At 31.7% G+C, this 13,438-nt stretch overlaps 1 protein-coding gene across 1 annotated transcript in view; it reads right to left on the reverse strand.

Annotated features, from left to right (window-relative positions):
- The window catches only part of ME1 (malic enzyme 1, NADP(+)-dependent, cytosolic), a 127,168-nt gene that overhangs the window by 16,922 nt on the left and 96,808 nt on the right, over nucleotides 1-13,438 (reverse strand). Inside the window, exons 7-9 of the mRNA XM_004673654.2 lie at nucleotides 12,535-12,644; nucleotides 8,023-8,120; nucleotides 5,916-6,029 (exon numbers count right to left, since the gene is read on the reverse strand). Coding sequence (XP_004673711.1) covers nucleotides 5,916-6,029; nucleotides 8,023-8,120; nucleotides 12,535-12,644 — 322 coding nt within the window. The remainder of the gene's footprint in view (nucleotides 1-5,915; nucleotides 6,030-8,022; nucleotides 8,121-12,534; nucleotides 12,645-13,438) is intronic.

Raw genomic sequence — 13,438 nt, forward strand, 5'->3', positions numbered from 1 at the left:
CCATCTAATTTATGCCAACTGTTTCAGTTTGATATGGATATGGAAAACTTCTTTATCCTTTCAATTTCCCTTATTGAAAGAGAAATATCATTATTTCTCTGATGTCCCTTCCTCTCTTATTTTTTAGTGATTCTTTGTACAGGGTAAAAGACATATAATAACAGAGAACTACAGCAGGTCCTTAAATTATGGTACATCACACTGTATCACTCAGTTTTTCTTTTTCCTCATCAGTGTTAGAATCAAAAGATCCTGATCTAACTGATGTTATCAGGATCTGTCATTTAAAGTTACAGTTTCCAAGAACCTATTGGCAACTTAAGTGGATTTTTCTGTACTACCTTTTCTAAAAGCACATACCTTCTGGTGGGTTTGAAGAAAATAAATGACAAAGAGACTCAAGATTTGGCATTAGAATTCCATGACTAGGATAGGTATAAAAAATTAAGTATAGCTTGTTACTGAGAAGTACATATCCCTTCCTACCCACAGGCACTAGAAGAACTCTGCACAAGTGCTTCCTTAAATGCCTATCAGCTTGGACAACCTGCCCGAAACATTTTCTGGCTTGTTTTTGTTGTCATGTCATTAGTTTATCAGAGAGAAATCTGGCCCCCCTTTGGATGCAGGCCCTTCCCAGAACAGCCAATATTTCACAACAATACTTGCCATGCAGGTAGGTGCACTTATTTAAGAGTTCAGAGCTTTGTTTCACCATCTCAGGACAGGTTAAAAAAAAGATATGAAATGTGTGACAAAAGTATTTTCTATGTTAGAATATTATAGAGCTGAAGAATGGTCATCATTTAAAATAACTAGAGATTAACTCCATTAATTTTTAGTTTGTTAAAAATTGATATCCATAATTTTTGGACTGAATAAAGGGTTATGGATATAATCTTTTAATGACTATGTTCTTTTAACACCTGTATAAACAATGATTAGATGTTGTGTGAAATGAAAGGGAAGAAAAATTTCAAACTAATACTTTTTACCAAGTTGCAAACTAGGAGTTGGAAGTTGCCATTTTCTTTTAACTATAATCTGTGAAAGGTATTAACCCACCATTCTTAAGGTGGTGTTAGCAAAATTAACTGAAATTCTGAAAATAACACAGGGGAAAGGAAAAACTACTCTTTGCAACCTGGCATTTCAAGTGCTAAATCTGAAAGGCTGAATTCTCAGGAAGGAAATAGGAAATACCTTTATATACCGTATCTTTTGGTAGAGAGAAAACATTTAACTATGAAGCCCAGAAAACTAAAGTAAAATAATAGAAAACAGAGTTATTTAAAATGGAACAAATAAAACTAACATCAAAACAATATTCAACACAATTTATTCTGGGATTGATGTCTTTCCTTTGTGATACCTATTAAATAACCTACTTTTTATTTTGAGTTTTATGTCTAAGCATTAATTTGCTCTATTAAAGAAAACAAAATATATCTAAAAATAGATTAAATCTGGATTGCTTTCTTTTATAGCTTCTTGTCTTCCTGAAAATGAAATGCAAATAGCAGCCATACTGGCAAAGTTCCTTTTCAACTGTTTTTATTATCTCTTTGATTTCCTTTTCTTTACTGTTTTTATTATCGCTTTGATTTTTGCTTCAGAAGGATTTCTTTTAAACTTGTTTTGCTTCATTTATATTAAGTTGTGTTAACATTAGTTAGCTAAATGTTTTTTCTTGTTATAAAATACTAAAGTATTATCAGTGACCATATAATTGATTTCAACCTTACTAAGATTGACAATTTTTTAAAAGTACTAATCTTAAAAGCATAAACTCATTCCACTGCACATATGAATATGAGCTATGGTGGAAAATATTGTAGATGTGCTGTTGAAAATGAAAAATAGAAACAGAAAACATGTCATAATAATAAACATCTTGGCTGTTGATGATACAACTACCCAATTGAGCTAACATCACAGTTTCTTTTTCATTTCTTTTCAGTACTTTTCTAAGGCTTTAAAGAGTGAAAGAGTTTGACTAATAATGCATCTATGTTAAAATTCTGATTTACTTCTATATTATAATTACATGGTAAGTTAATAAAATTAAAAAATTATTATTATTGTTTCTCAGGACAAGTTGTAAATAGACAAAAAATAAGTTAACCAAAAATCATATAAATTTAAAAGTTATATTATTAGTTTTTCTAAGATTTCTTGTTTCTGCAACCTAATTTTCAATGTTTAAAATCCACAGAAGAAAAAATGGTTAATTGGAGTTCCATGTGTTCTTACAATATTAAAAAGTACATGAACTATTAAATATATAGCAACCTCTTAAAGTATAACAATTTCTCTTGGCAAGCAAAGTATATGCACTTATTTATTTTGGCAAGTATAAGGCATGAAGTAAGAATCGCTGTGTGATTAGATTTAAGCAAGAAATTCCCACTCATCTTAAAAGTACTATAATCCATGGTATTTGAGTCTCAGCTCAGTAAGTCTATGTTACAATTATTTCAGATACCAAAATTTACATGTTTTTATGAAAATTTCACATAAAAATGTCATTAGAAATCACAAAAGAAAACCACAACCTTAGATTTTCACTTTTTTTAGATTCTTAAATGTACAACATCCCTAAGTAGAGCATAATTTGTACAACTTCTTTCATGGCTCCAAGTATGTACATGCTGATGACTCCCAAAGCTAGATCCCCAGCCCAGACATATCCTAAGTGTCAGTATTGTATCTCCAACTATCAAGGAGACATCTCTGTCTGAGGTCTGCACTGGTATGTTAAACTTGCTGAGTTCAAACTGTTCTCATTATCTTTCCCTTTAACTTATGTAGTCTTTATTTTAGTTTTTCTTTTTCACATTAGTGGTCACATTACTTATCAAGGAATCTTGCTAGATTCCTTCCTCTACCCAACTCCTTTCTCCATGCTTAATGAGTTGCTAAGTTATTAATCAGTCAATAAGTTTGCCAATCCTATTTCTAAAATACCTACTGAATCAAACTTTCTTTACTCATCCACGTGGTCGTTGCTTTACATTCTAATTAATTTTTATTTGTACTATGACAACAACTTTGTAATTATCAATAGTTTACTTTTCTCAGTGTTGCCTCATTTCAATCTACTCTCCACAAGGCAATCAGAGTGACAAAAGGTAAACTTTCTCTTTTATAAATTGCTTCAGTTATTCATTTTCAGGACTTAGAAGTGTCTTTGCCACTTTTTATTTCCTCCTTTTCAAAGGACAGGAATGGGAAGAGCACAAAGAACTATGGTGATGGTGTACAGGTGAATTTCACAGGGGAAATCACACACTGTACAAAAATGAAAGATGATGTAATGAATATATATTTTAAAAATAATAAAATAAAATGTAATCCTTAAAAATCTCTTATACCAAAATATTTCTTTTTGCAAATGCTTTTCTTTTGACTAGAAGGTCATTCACTAACTAAATTATTTGTTTAAAAATACTGAGTGTCAAATATGTTCTAGACACTGTAGGGCTTTGAAGGCATAAAGATCCTTAGCTTCAATCAAGATTTCTTAATGAACTTGCCACTCTAATTCTCCTATTTAAGTTTTGGATACAAGAATTTCAAGAAGTCTACAGACACTCCAGATAAACTCCTAAATCTTCTTTTCAAACGTGAAGAGACACCCTGTCTAGGCAGCTTCCTGAGCCCTTCCATCATTCTCTTAGTACAGCTGGGAGCATTCTCTCTTGTGTGTTCCTGGCATAAAGAATGTATTTCTATAACATTTTCATAAAGAATTGTAATTCTTGGCTTGCTTGGGGTTTCCCACTAGGCTATGAGTCCTCCTGAGATCAGGGGCTTATTGTCTCTCTGGAATCTAGTACCACAATGGATGCATAGGCAATTTGATTAAGTAAATGTTCTTGTTTGGTGACTACAATATGTATATGTCAAATAACCACAATGTTCAACTTTTTATAGTTATGCTGACATTTCAAAGCAATAAAGTTTTTAAGCCAAGAAATTAAAAACTATATTTTATATATTTTAAATGATTATAACGTAAGTTAAATAAAATTTATACAATAATTAGCATTTGATATTTAAGAGATAAAATGTTTTGCTACTCAATAAATAGGTATACATTTACATAAAAAGCCATACATATGTTCATTTTAGGCAAAAATTAATAAAAATAATTTCCATTAATTTTAAAAAACAAGTGTTTCCTAGCCCTAAACACAAAGACAAAGGATGACTTGGAATATACATAAGGCATTGAAAATGTTTTAATGTAGTGTCTATATTATGTATTTCCTTTGGTGACTTTTAAATATAACTTAATAGCTCAGGCAAAATATATATAATATTTACATTATATATTCATATAAAATTATATATCTAAGGTATTATACATGATTATTTGTGTGTGTGTGTGTGTGTGTGTGTGTAAAAAGCTTGGTGCTTTGCTTTTTTAAACCTACCATTTATTAGTAAATCCTTTCATGTTATTTATAGTCTCCTAAAAAAAACTTTAAGCCTATTTATTGTAGTCAGAAATCTATTCTACAATTAATTTCACAATTATCCTTTAGGTAAGTATATCATTATTACAATTAATAATATAAAATGTATCACAATTGTAATTAATACTGTGATAACACCCTCATATATAAAACATCATTCAATCTCTATCTCTGTAGAATAGATTTTTAGGATGGAAACTCTTGGCTCAGAAGAATAAACTTTTAAAGGTTCCAGATATATTTAAGAGTCTTCCACTCTTATTCACATTGTACTTATTCACATTTGTTCTATATTAAATTCCCACAGACATTACTTATCTCTGGTTATTTTAAAAATCATGTTCATGTAGAAAAAGGGTTTGTGTCTTTTTTTCTAGCAGTTTAAGGAAGGGTGATTTTTTAAAAAGATTTTATTATTTATATATACAAGAACTGGGGTACAGGCCAGAAGTGGTTCAGACAGGAGAGGTCTGCTATGCCTTGTGGGTCCTCTGGCCAGGGATCTAACTCAAGCTGCAGTGGCTGAGACTTAACCCCTTGCGCCACCAGGGAGGCTCCAGGAAGAGTGATTAATATGTACAGATGGTAGAGGTAATAGTACTTCATTACTGTGTAGCAAAATGGCCGCATTCCTGCTCTGAGTTATCACAACTCAATGAAGTAGACACTATTGTCTTCCATTAAAGGAAAGAAATGGACCTCAAGTTAACATTACAATAGCCTGCTAATTAAAGCCCTTCTCAGAGTTACCAATCAAACCTTCAAGAATTTGGCTGACAAAAGTAGTTAAGTTAAAGTCTAAGTGTCTCATTTTTCCTTCCTCCTTTCCTTTTAGCTAATGTGCAGTTTGACAGTAGCTCATAATAAACGGTATTATATCTGTGTACTTCATGAGTATGAGGATCAAACTGATTTGCTCAGAAACAAGAATAATTTCCGTGCACTGATAACCCAGAGTTAGAAGGATGCTGCTCACATCAAAGGCAGATTGTGCAACTGAGCCAGAGTTGTCTTGCTTATTGAGAAGAAGGATCCATCTTTAAGATGGATATCCAGAATGATACTGATTTTTATTTCGCTTAAGAATTATAAATTCTTGGGCCTCCCTGGTGGTGCAAAGGGTTAAGTCTCAGCACTATGAAGCTATCTACAAGCCACTGCAGTACAAGTTCGCTCCCCAGCCTGGGAGCTGACCCACATGGCACAGCAGACCTCTCCTATCTCACCTACTGCTCCCCTCAGGAGTGTATCTCAGTAGATCTGCCTCTTCTGCTCCCCACTCTGTCTCTGGTGAATGCTTTCACTTCCCATGCCTCTGCCTGTTCTGTTCCCCACTCTGTCTCTGGTGAATGCTTTCACTTCCCATGCCTCTGCCTACACCCCAGCTTGTGTATGCATAAATACAAAGATTAAAAAAAAATTACAAATTCCTACCTTAACTATAAGTCCTTTTGAGTCAACCAACCATATATTTTTTCTGGCTTTCTCCTTTGATAAGCCTTCTTTCACCATGGCCATAACAAGCAGGTTTGCAATACCTAAGGCAGCCTGTGAAAGAGGTTAAAAAAACAAAAATGTTTAGTTATTCCATGATATCAGGAGTTACAATTCACCATATTTGTCTTTTTTTTTTTTTAAATAAGGAAATACAAAATAGTTCTGTTTACTGACCTTGGGAGCAAAGTATCATACTTTGGATTGAGTAACAATTACTCATCTGATTATAACAAAACCACTATTATGTGGTTTGCTATTTAGCCACAAGCAACATTCTTGATTGCTGGCATAAGTAGTCTTGTTACTACAATTAATATTTGCTTCAACAAGAAAATACATAATTTAAAATAATAAATTAGTCAATCACTTTTACTGGACTGTATTGTCTATTGTGATGTTCAGTTCCTCTTTTTAATTTGAAGAATGAAGCCTGGCCATGTGTGTGAGAACTGGACTGCAATGAAATTGACAAAAATGAAAGAATGAAATTGACAAAAAAGTCTTTGTTACCAAGCATTTATTTACATGTACAAAAAAGTACTGTGAAATATCTTGCAAGATGAAAGGAAGAAACTTTTCTGGCATTTGACAAATTTTATGATAATTTATGAAATTTCCAAAATCTTTTCAGGGACAAACAAGTAGCAGCTTGTTATCCAACTATGAATGTCCTACCAAATAAAAGGACAACAGGTCTATGTCATGCATCAAATTATTTTTGGAAATTCATAGAAGAAATTTACTGAATATAATTAAATCCTGTAACAATCTACAGAATTAAAATGCTCAAATGTAACTTACCCCCAATTTTTATTTTGATTTGAAAATGAATTTGTAACTTACATTCTTTCATATTTGTATCATAGCTGTTAAGTTCTAATGCCATGTGTTTTGTTTAATTTTAAGAAGTAAACTCAAAACCAACACAATTTTTGCCAATATAATTTATTCATAATCACTTTGAATTTGAAAATTTCACACTTCTTAAAATATTTATGGCTACAACATATTTCTCTCTTTATTGTATTCTATAGTTCTAAATAGATTTAGGTACTTCTTTCATAAGATTATCAAGTTTAATTGAAATTTTAATTTCTATCTTAAAGGTGGATTATTACTGAAACATAATTTTCTTCTTTCAAATGATTAATTTACAGAAAAAGATTACAAAACAGCATAATTTTGTGTTACTACCATTTCCTTCTAAAAATTTTAAATGTTTTGGTTCTTTTTAACATGAACAGAATGTAAAATAAGTATCTAATTCAGCAAGAGAATAAACAAATTATAGTATCTTCATATAATGGAATAGTATTTTGCAATTAATGAGTAATGAAGATACATAATACTAGCAAAGGGTCTTCAAATAGTCATACTAAGTGAAAGAACCCAAACAAAAATAATCCTTTTTTTTTTATTTATGTCAATATGTAAAAGTATAACCTACTTTAAAAAATTGACAGAACACAAACCATTAAAACATTGGTTGCCTGGGGGTGTCAGGAGTTTGGGCCAAGAGAAATTACAAATGGATATAAGGCAACACTGTAGATATGGGATATAATCACATTCTTCATTGTGGTGATCATTTCTAGGTTCACATATATCAAAACTTACCAGGTTGTGTATTTTAAATATATAAATTTTATTTTATGTCTATTATATGCCAATAAAAATGTTACAAAATAGAAAAATATAAAAAAAATGAAAGTCAGCATCAGATATAACAGCCTAAATGTTTTTAGGTGGAATAATAACACATTAGAAACTTTTTTGTTGCTGTGTAGGTACCATTAATATACAGGACAAAGAACTATGGCAATATTTGATAATCTTACAAATTTAAAATCATGAAAAGGTATACCTCTGTATTAGCGACTCCTATGAAAAATTAATATGCATCAATACTTAATGTGGGATATTTCAATAAAGCTTATAGGTGAAAAAGCTAAAATTCTGAAAGAAAACATCAGATTTTGAATTAATGAGTATTTAAATTCTATGTTCATTAGTTTAGGAAAACATTATTATATATTTTAAGTACCTCTCCAGCTCCTTGAAATAGTATAGTTTGATCAGACAGTTTGTTCTTGGTTATTCGAAGAGCTGCAAGGACACCTGCGACCGCAACAGATGCTGTTCCTGAAACAAATAATAAGTACCCTTGAGTAGTCTCCAGCCAGAGCCTGTTAAATTCTTAGGCTCAAAATTTTATATCTTGAAATCAACATATAAGGTCAGATAACAGGCTAACTGGGACAGAAGGGGACCTGCAGTTGCCTGATCCCATGCTAGTGTATGATGTCAGATTCTCAGGTTACTGATGTCAATATTTTAGATAGTGACTCACTGCTACTATCCTTTGAAACTTTCCAAAAGTATTATTTTGGTAACATAACAGATGAGTGCGGGGCTTGGCCTATGTAAATTACAGTTCAACCTGAAAACTAGCTGAATTAATAAAGATAAATTGTTTTGTACATCAGTCTCCTAGTAGGTAACATAGTTGTACTATCTATTATGAATCTAAATACTATTAGATTCTTTTACACTGGGGCTCTGAAGTCATTACTGATCCCTAGCATGTAAAGTAGTAGGCCCTCAGTAATTACTTGCTAACAACAGTACTACCAATAGTGATATTTTGTTACATTTGAAATTTAATCTTTTAATTTTCAACATGAAAGATTAACAAATTTACTAGCAACTAAGATCTGATTTTATTGCACTTTTTAATTGTCTTCCTACTATGAAAATCACTGATTGATTAGAAAGTTGCTGGACAAAATTAAGATAAAACTTAATTAGGAGAAATTTTCCTCACTATGCCAATGGCCATAGAAATATCACTAGTTCCAATTTTATTACTTCGCCATGTACACTTTCACAGATCACAGAGCAGTTCTTTTGCTTTGACCATAATTACATAATTCAACTTCTCATTCAAGTCGTATATAAAACTTTGAAACCATGCAGTACTTTCCAACTGTATCTACATTTTACTCTTCTAAAGTAACATTCTACCTATAATGTTTCCTAAGGCATTCAGTTCTCTAGTAAACTTTAAACACCCTTATTTGGTTAAAAAACAAACAAACATAGATTAGAATAGGTTACATGAAAGATACAGTGATGAACTGTTATGATGCCAAGTACCAAAGACAAATTTAAGGTTTTAGTATCAGTATATTTGTTCTTTTCAATTTTTTGAAAAGAAAGCTTGTTTCTTGTGGAAACTGTAATCATAAAAAGCTGATAATAATAGTTATTGAAAATCTGTTTATCTTCTGATGGTTTTATTTAGGAACATAATACAGATTATAAGAAAAATTCCTTGCAATTTTGTGCCACCGTTGCAATAAATCACAAACACTGTAAATCAGTCATAACGTAAAGGCAACTCATGTACACATTATTTAAAATGTAAGCTAGTGTAAAAATATAGATAACCTATATCAGAAAGATACTATGCCCAGATTGATTAGAAAGTTGCTGGACAAAATTAAGATAAAACTTAATTAGGAGAAAATTTCCTGATTAGACTTAGATTAGAATTCTGATTAGAATGATATTTGACTGATTCATATATAAAGATAGATTCACTAGAATTGTTAGAGAATTTTAATTAGAGAGATACAGCTATCATAATTATTCTCATGCTATCTTGATTTCAGGATCTTTTTTAGTAAGTTGGCCAGAAGGTTGGATTTAAGGAATTCTAAGCTCTCTTCCAACTCTGAGATTCTGTAATTTTCATGATCTTATAACTTCAACCAGTAATAAATTTAACCAGTTGAAAAAAAATCAAAGTAAAAATATCATCAGCAATAGCCACTTTTGTATTATTTTTATATTAGAAAAGAGAGAACATTTAAAGTCAAACAGATACAATATTCCAAAAGATCCTAAACAGAATGTGGTGACTTATTTTTTTTATATTTATTTATTTATGCGTACAGAACTGGGGTACAGGCCTGAGGTGTAGAGGGTGCAGGGGTAGTGAGAGGCTCCATCAGAGACAGAGTAGGGAGCAGAACAGGCAGATCAATGAAGCACACTGTTGAGGGGGGCAGAGGGCAGGTCAGGAGAGCTCTGCCGTGCCATGTGAGTGGTAACTTATTTTTATATTGTCATGCTATCATTTTGTATAAAATCATTCTGTATTAAAATCCATGTGTGTTAAGTTCAGGCACACTACCCCAAGTAAGGTAAAATAAATCTCTATCTATACTGAATATTAGCACCTTACAAATTAAGTGTATATTTTTATATATCCTGGGGGCATACTGAAACATACTAATTTCTCTTCCTAGAATTAATTATAAAAAGAAAGATATGTTTTGCACTACTGAAAAGTTAACTTATACTTTTGGACTCTTGGACAAGTCTTGTCCTTCTGCCTGAATAGGAAGTACCACTACCTCCTCGTACTGACTTAAATGGAGTAATATATCAAGTTGGTGTTTCATAAAAATTTGAATTTTCACAATTAATTTTTCCAAAATGTTTTGAGATTGAATACTAAACCATCCATAAATCAAAGAACTAACAGTTTATCTTTGCATACATCAATTTCTTTTAGCGAGTACTTAATATTTACCATTTTAGCAACATACTAAAAAGATTCAACATTAAAATTTTAGAACCTTTTTATCTGTGTACAATATGATTTTAACAATAACAGGTCACCAATTATGTTGGGCTTTTAGTTATGGTTATTATCTTTTATCAAAGAATCATCTCTGCTAATGCAACAATCTGCTAAATCTGTTTACTATATATAAAATAGTAAAAGAGACTGATATGTAATCAAAGAATCATTATCTCATACTAAGTAAATGTGAGATCAGATTAAATGCAGGAACAGAAAAAGATTGTTTAGGCCATTTCAAGTACATATTGCCCCAGCACACTATTCAAGGAATAACGTGAGAAGGATGATTTACTATGGAAGGAAAAAAGGCAGATGTAAATGTGAAGGTAGGGATGACTTCATTAGCAATGGGGGATTTAACATACAATTTAGTTTGCATTTCCCTCAATAAACTCTACTAGAACAGAAAGGAAATTTGAAAACATCAAAGAGATCTGGAGGAGAGGATAGCAGTATTTTTTTTTTAATAATAGTTTATTTTTACATCATTTTGTGCCTTTTTCCATCTAAGTTGTAATCTCCGTGGGTTTCCCATCACCCAATTCAGCCATGTGCCATCACCATAGTCCTGTGCATGTCTTCCCCACATTTTTGATCCCATTATCCACTCCACCCCCATAAAATGTCTCTGGGATATAGTTGTTCATTATTATTTCCAACCCCCCTGGTACTTTATGTGCCTGCTATGAGTGAAACCATCCAATATTTTTCTTGTTCTTTCTGGCTTATTTCACTAGGCATGATCCCTTCCAGCTCCATCCATGTTGCTGTAAAAGGCATGAGGTTATCTTTCTTGATTGCTGAGTAATATTCCATGTGTATATGTACCACATCTTTTTAATTCAGTCATCTACTTTTGGGTACATGAAATAATATCTATAAATAAAAATTTTACTTAAAAAAATCCCCCAAAGATTCAGTATAAAAATACTTACATGGAAAGACCATAATAATTACATGATTATTTTTACTGGCACTAGAATGCAATTTTTGTGCCCACAGTGGAATGAGTATTGCATTTGTGAGTAATGATGGTTAAAAAAACACAAAGTTGAAAAATAAAATAGAAACATGTGGAAAATATTCAGCATTATGACACTATCAATCTTCCATTAGTATGGAAAAGTATGGAGAAATGTACAAAATGATGTGATCATTTCAGTCAGACCCCCGATCATTTAATATAAGCTTCCTCTAGTCAGACATTATTAGATCCTTTTCTCAAATCTATCTTCAATGTTGGCAAAGGCAGTGATATTCTAAAACTTTTATGTGAAAATTGGTAGTCTGTATAAGTGCAGTTAGATTTCAGGACAGACTGACTGGGGTGAAAAACTGGATATTTAATGCCCCCATTATAATGACTCGCAAAGGGGAATTTTCTGCTGTGAATCCTCAAAATACCCTCACTCCAGAGCATTTCTGGGGCATCTGTCCCTCAGCTGTCCTAACTGTAATACTGATGCAGTCTATGACCTCTAAACTCTGGTCTTGTTTGATACAAAATGTTACCCATTACTTTCTGTAAATTGAACCTAGGCTTATAATTCTGTATAATAATTCAAAATTATGTAATACAGGATTCTCCTGCTACCCAAAAGTAGACTATACCTATGAATTTCTCACAACCCAAGTTGCAAAAGCAATTAAGTATTAATACAGAGAAAGTTTTGAACATTTCTACAACTCCAACATAACCTATCAATTCATCTCTAGTTCACGGATAATATAACACATTCTAGAGTCATAGAGTACCCTTCTCAAATATATGAAATCCTCAAGCATAATTCCTGGCTATTAACAGGTACTTAGATATATGCACTAAATTTAAAATTTTAAATTATTTTAAATTTTAAAATAATTTCAGGACATGTTATTCACACAAAGAGAAAATTTTGTTACCTTGAATATCATCATTGAATGTACAATACTGATTTTGATACTTGTTCAGGAGACGAAACGCATTTCTATTGGCAAAATCTTCAAATTGAATAAGGCAATTCATGCCATACCTATAGGACAAAGAGGTTAATAAAATAAGATTAAAAATAAAGCCTAACATTAGCCTAAGTAAAAGGCAAAACATCATTTTCTTTTAAAGGTCCTATGTTACTACTTAGTCCACTGAGCAAATATTTATTGCATGCCTACTACAGAAAGAACATTCTGTGATCACTGTTTGTATATAAATCATTCAATTTCACTGACAGTTCACTTCCATCCTTCACCATGCAACTGACCCCTGTCACCTGATAAGGCCACCCAACCCTTCCCTGTTCCCTTCTGATAACCATTAATTGCTCTGAAGGTCTAGAAGCTTAATTCTGTTTGATTTAGTTCAGCCGTATGGTTTGATTTCCACATACGAGGAAAATCACAGCTTGTCTCTCTCCATCTGACTTATCTCATTTTGTGCTAGTTTTTCAAAAATAGTCACTAAGTGGTTTATATATGTCTCAATATCAATAGTTCCTATTAATGACAATAAAAGGTTAGACTTGTCAAAGGAAGTCTTTCAAAAAAATGTTTAATACCTATAGAAATCTTTTGGTTGAATTATCAACTATAATTAATAACTTTCAAGTATAAACGCTGATTATTTATACAGTTTATATTCTTCATATTCAACCAATCTTGCTTTTAAAACATTTATTTTCTATATGTCCCTATCCCTATCACACTACTTTTTGCCAATGACATTTTAAAATTCTTGCCCTATACATTCTTTTTTCACTTCTTTTTATTTCTTCCTATCAAAATCCTTTTGAAATGTAAACTATCTGCTCAGAAGAGTTTTAATAGACTT

The sequence above is a fragment of the Condylura cristata genome, unplaced genomic scaffold (genome assembly GCF_000260355.1).
Source record: "Condylura cristata isolate star-nosed mole 26May11 unplaced genomic scaffold, ConCri1.0 scaffold00001, whole genome shotgun sequence".
NCBI lineage: Eukaryota > Metazoa > Chordata > Mammalia > Eulipotyphla > Talpidae > Condylura > Condylura cristata.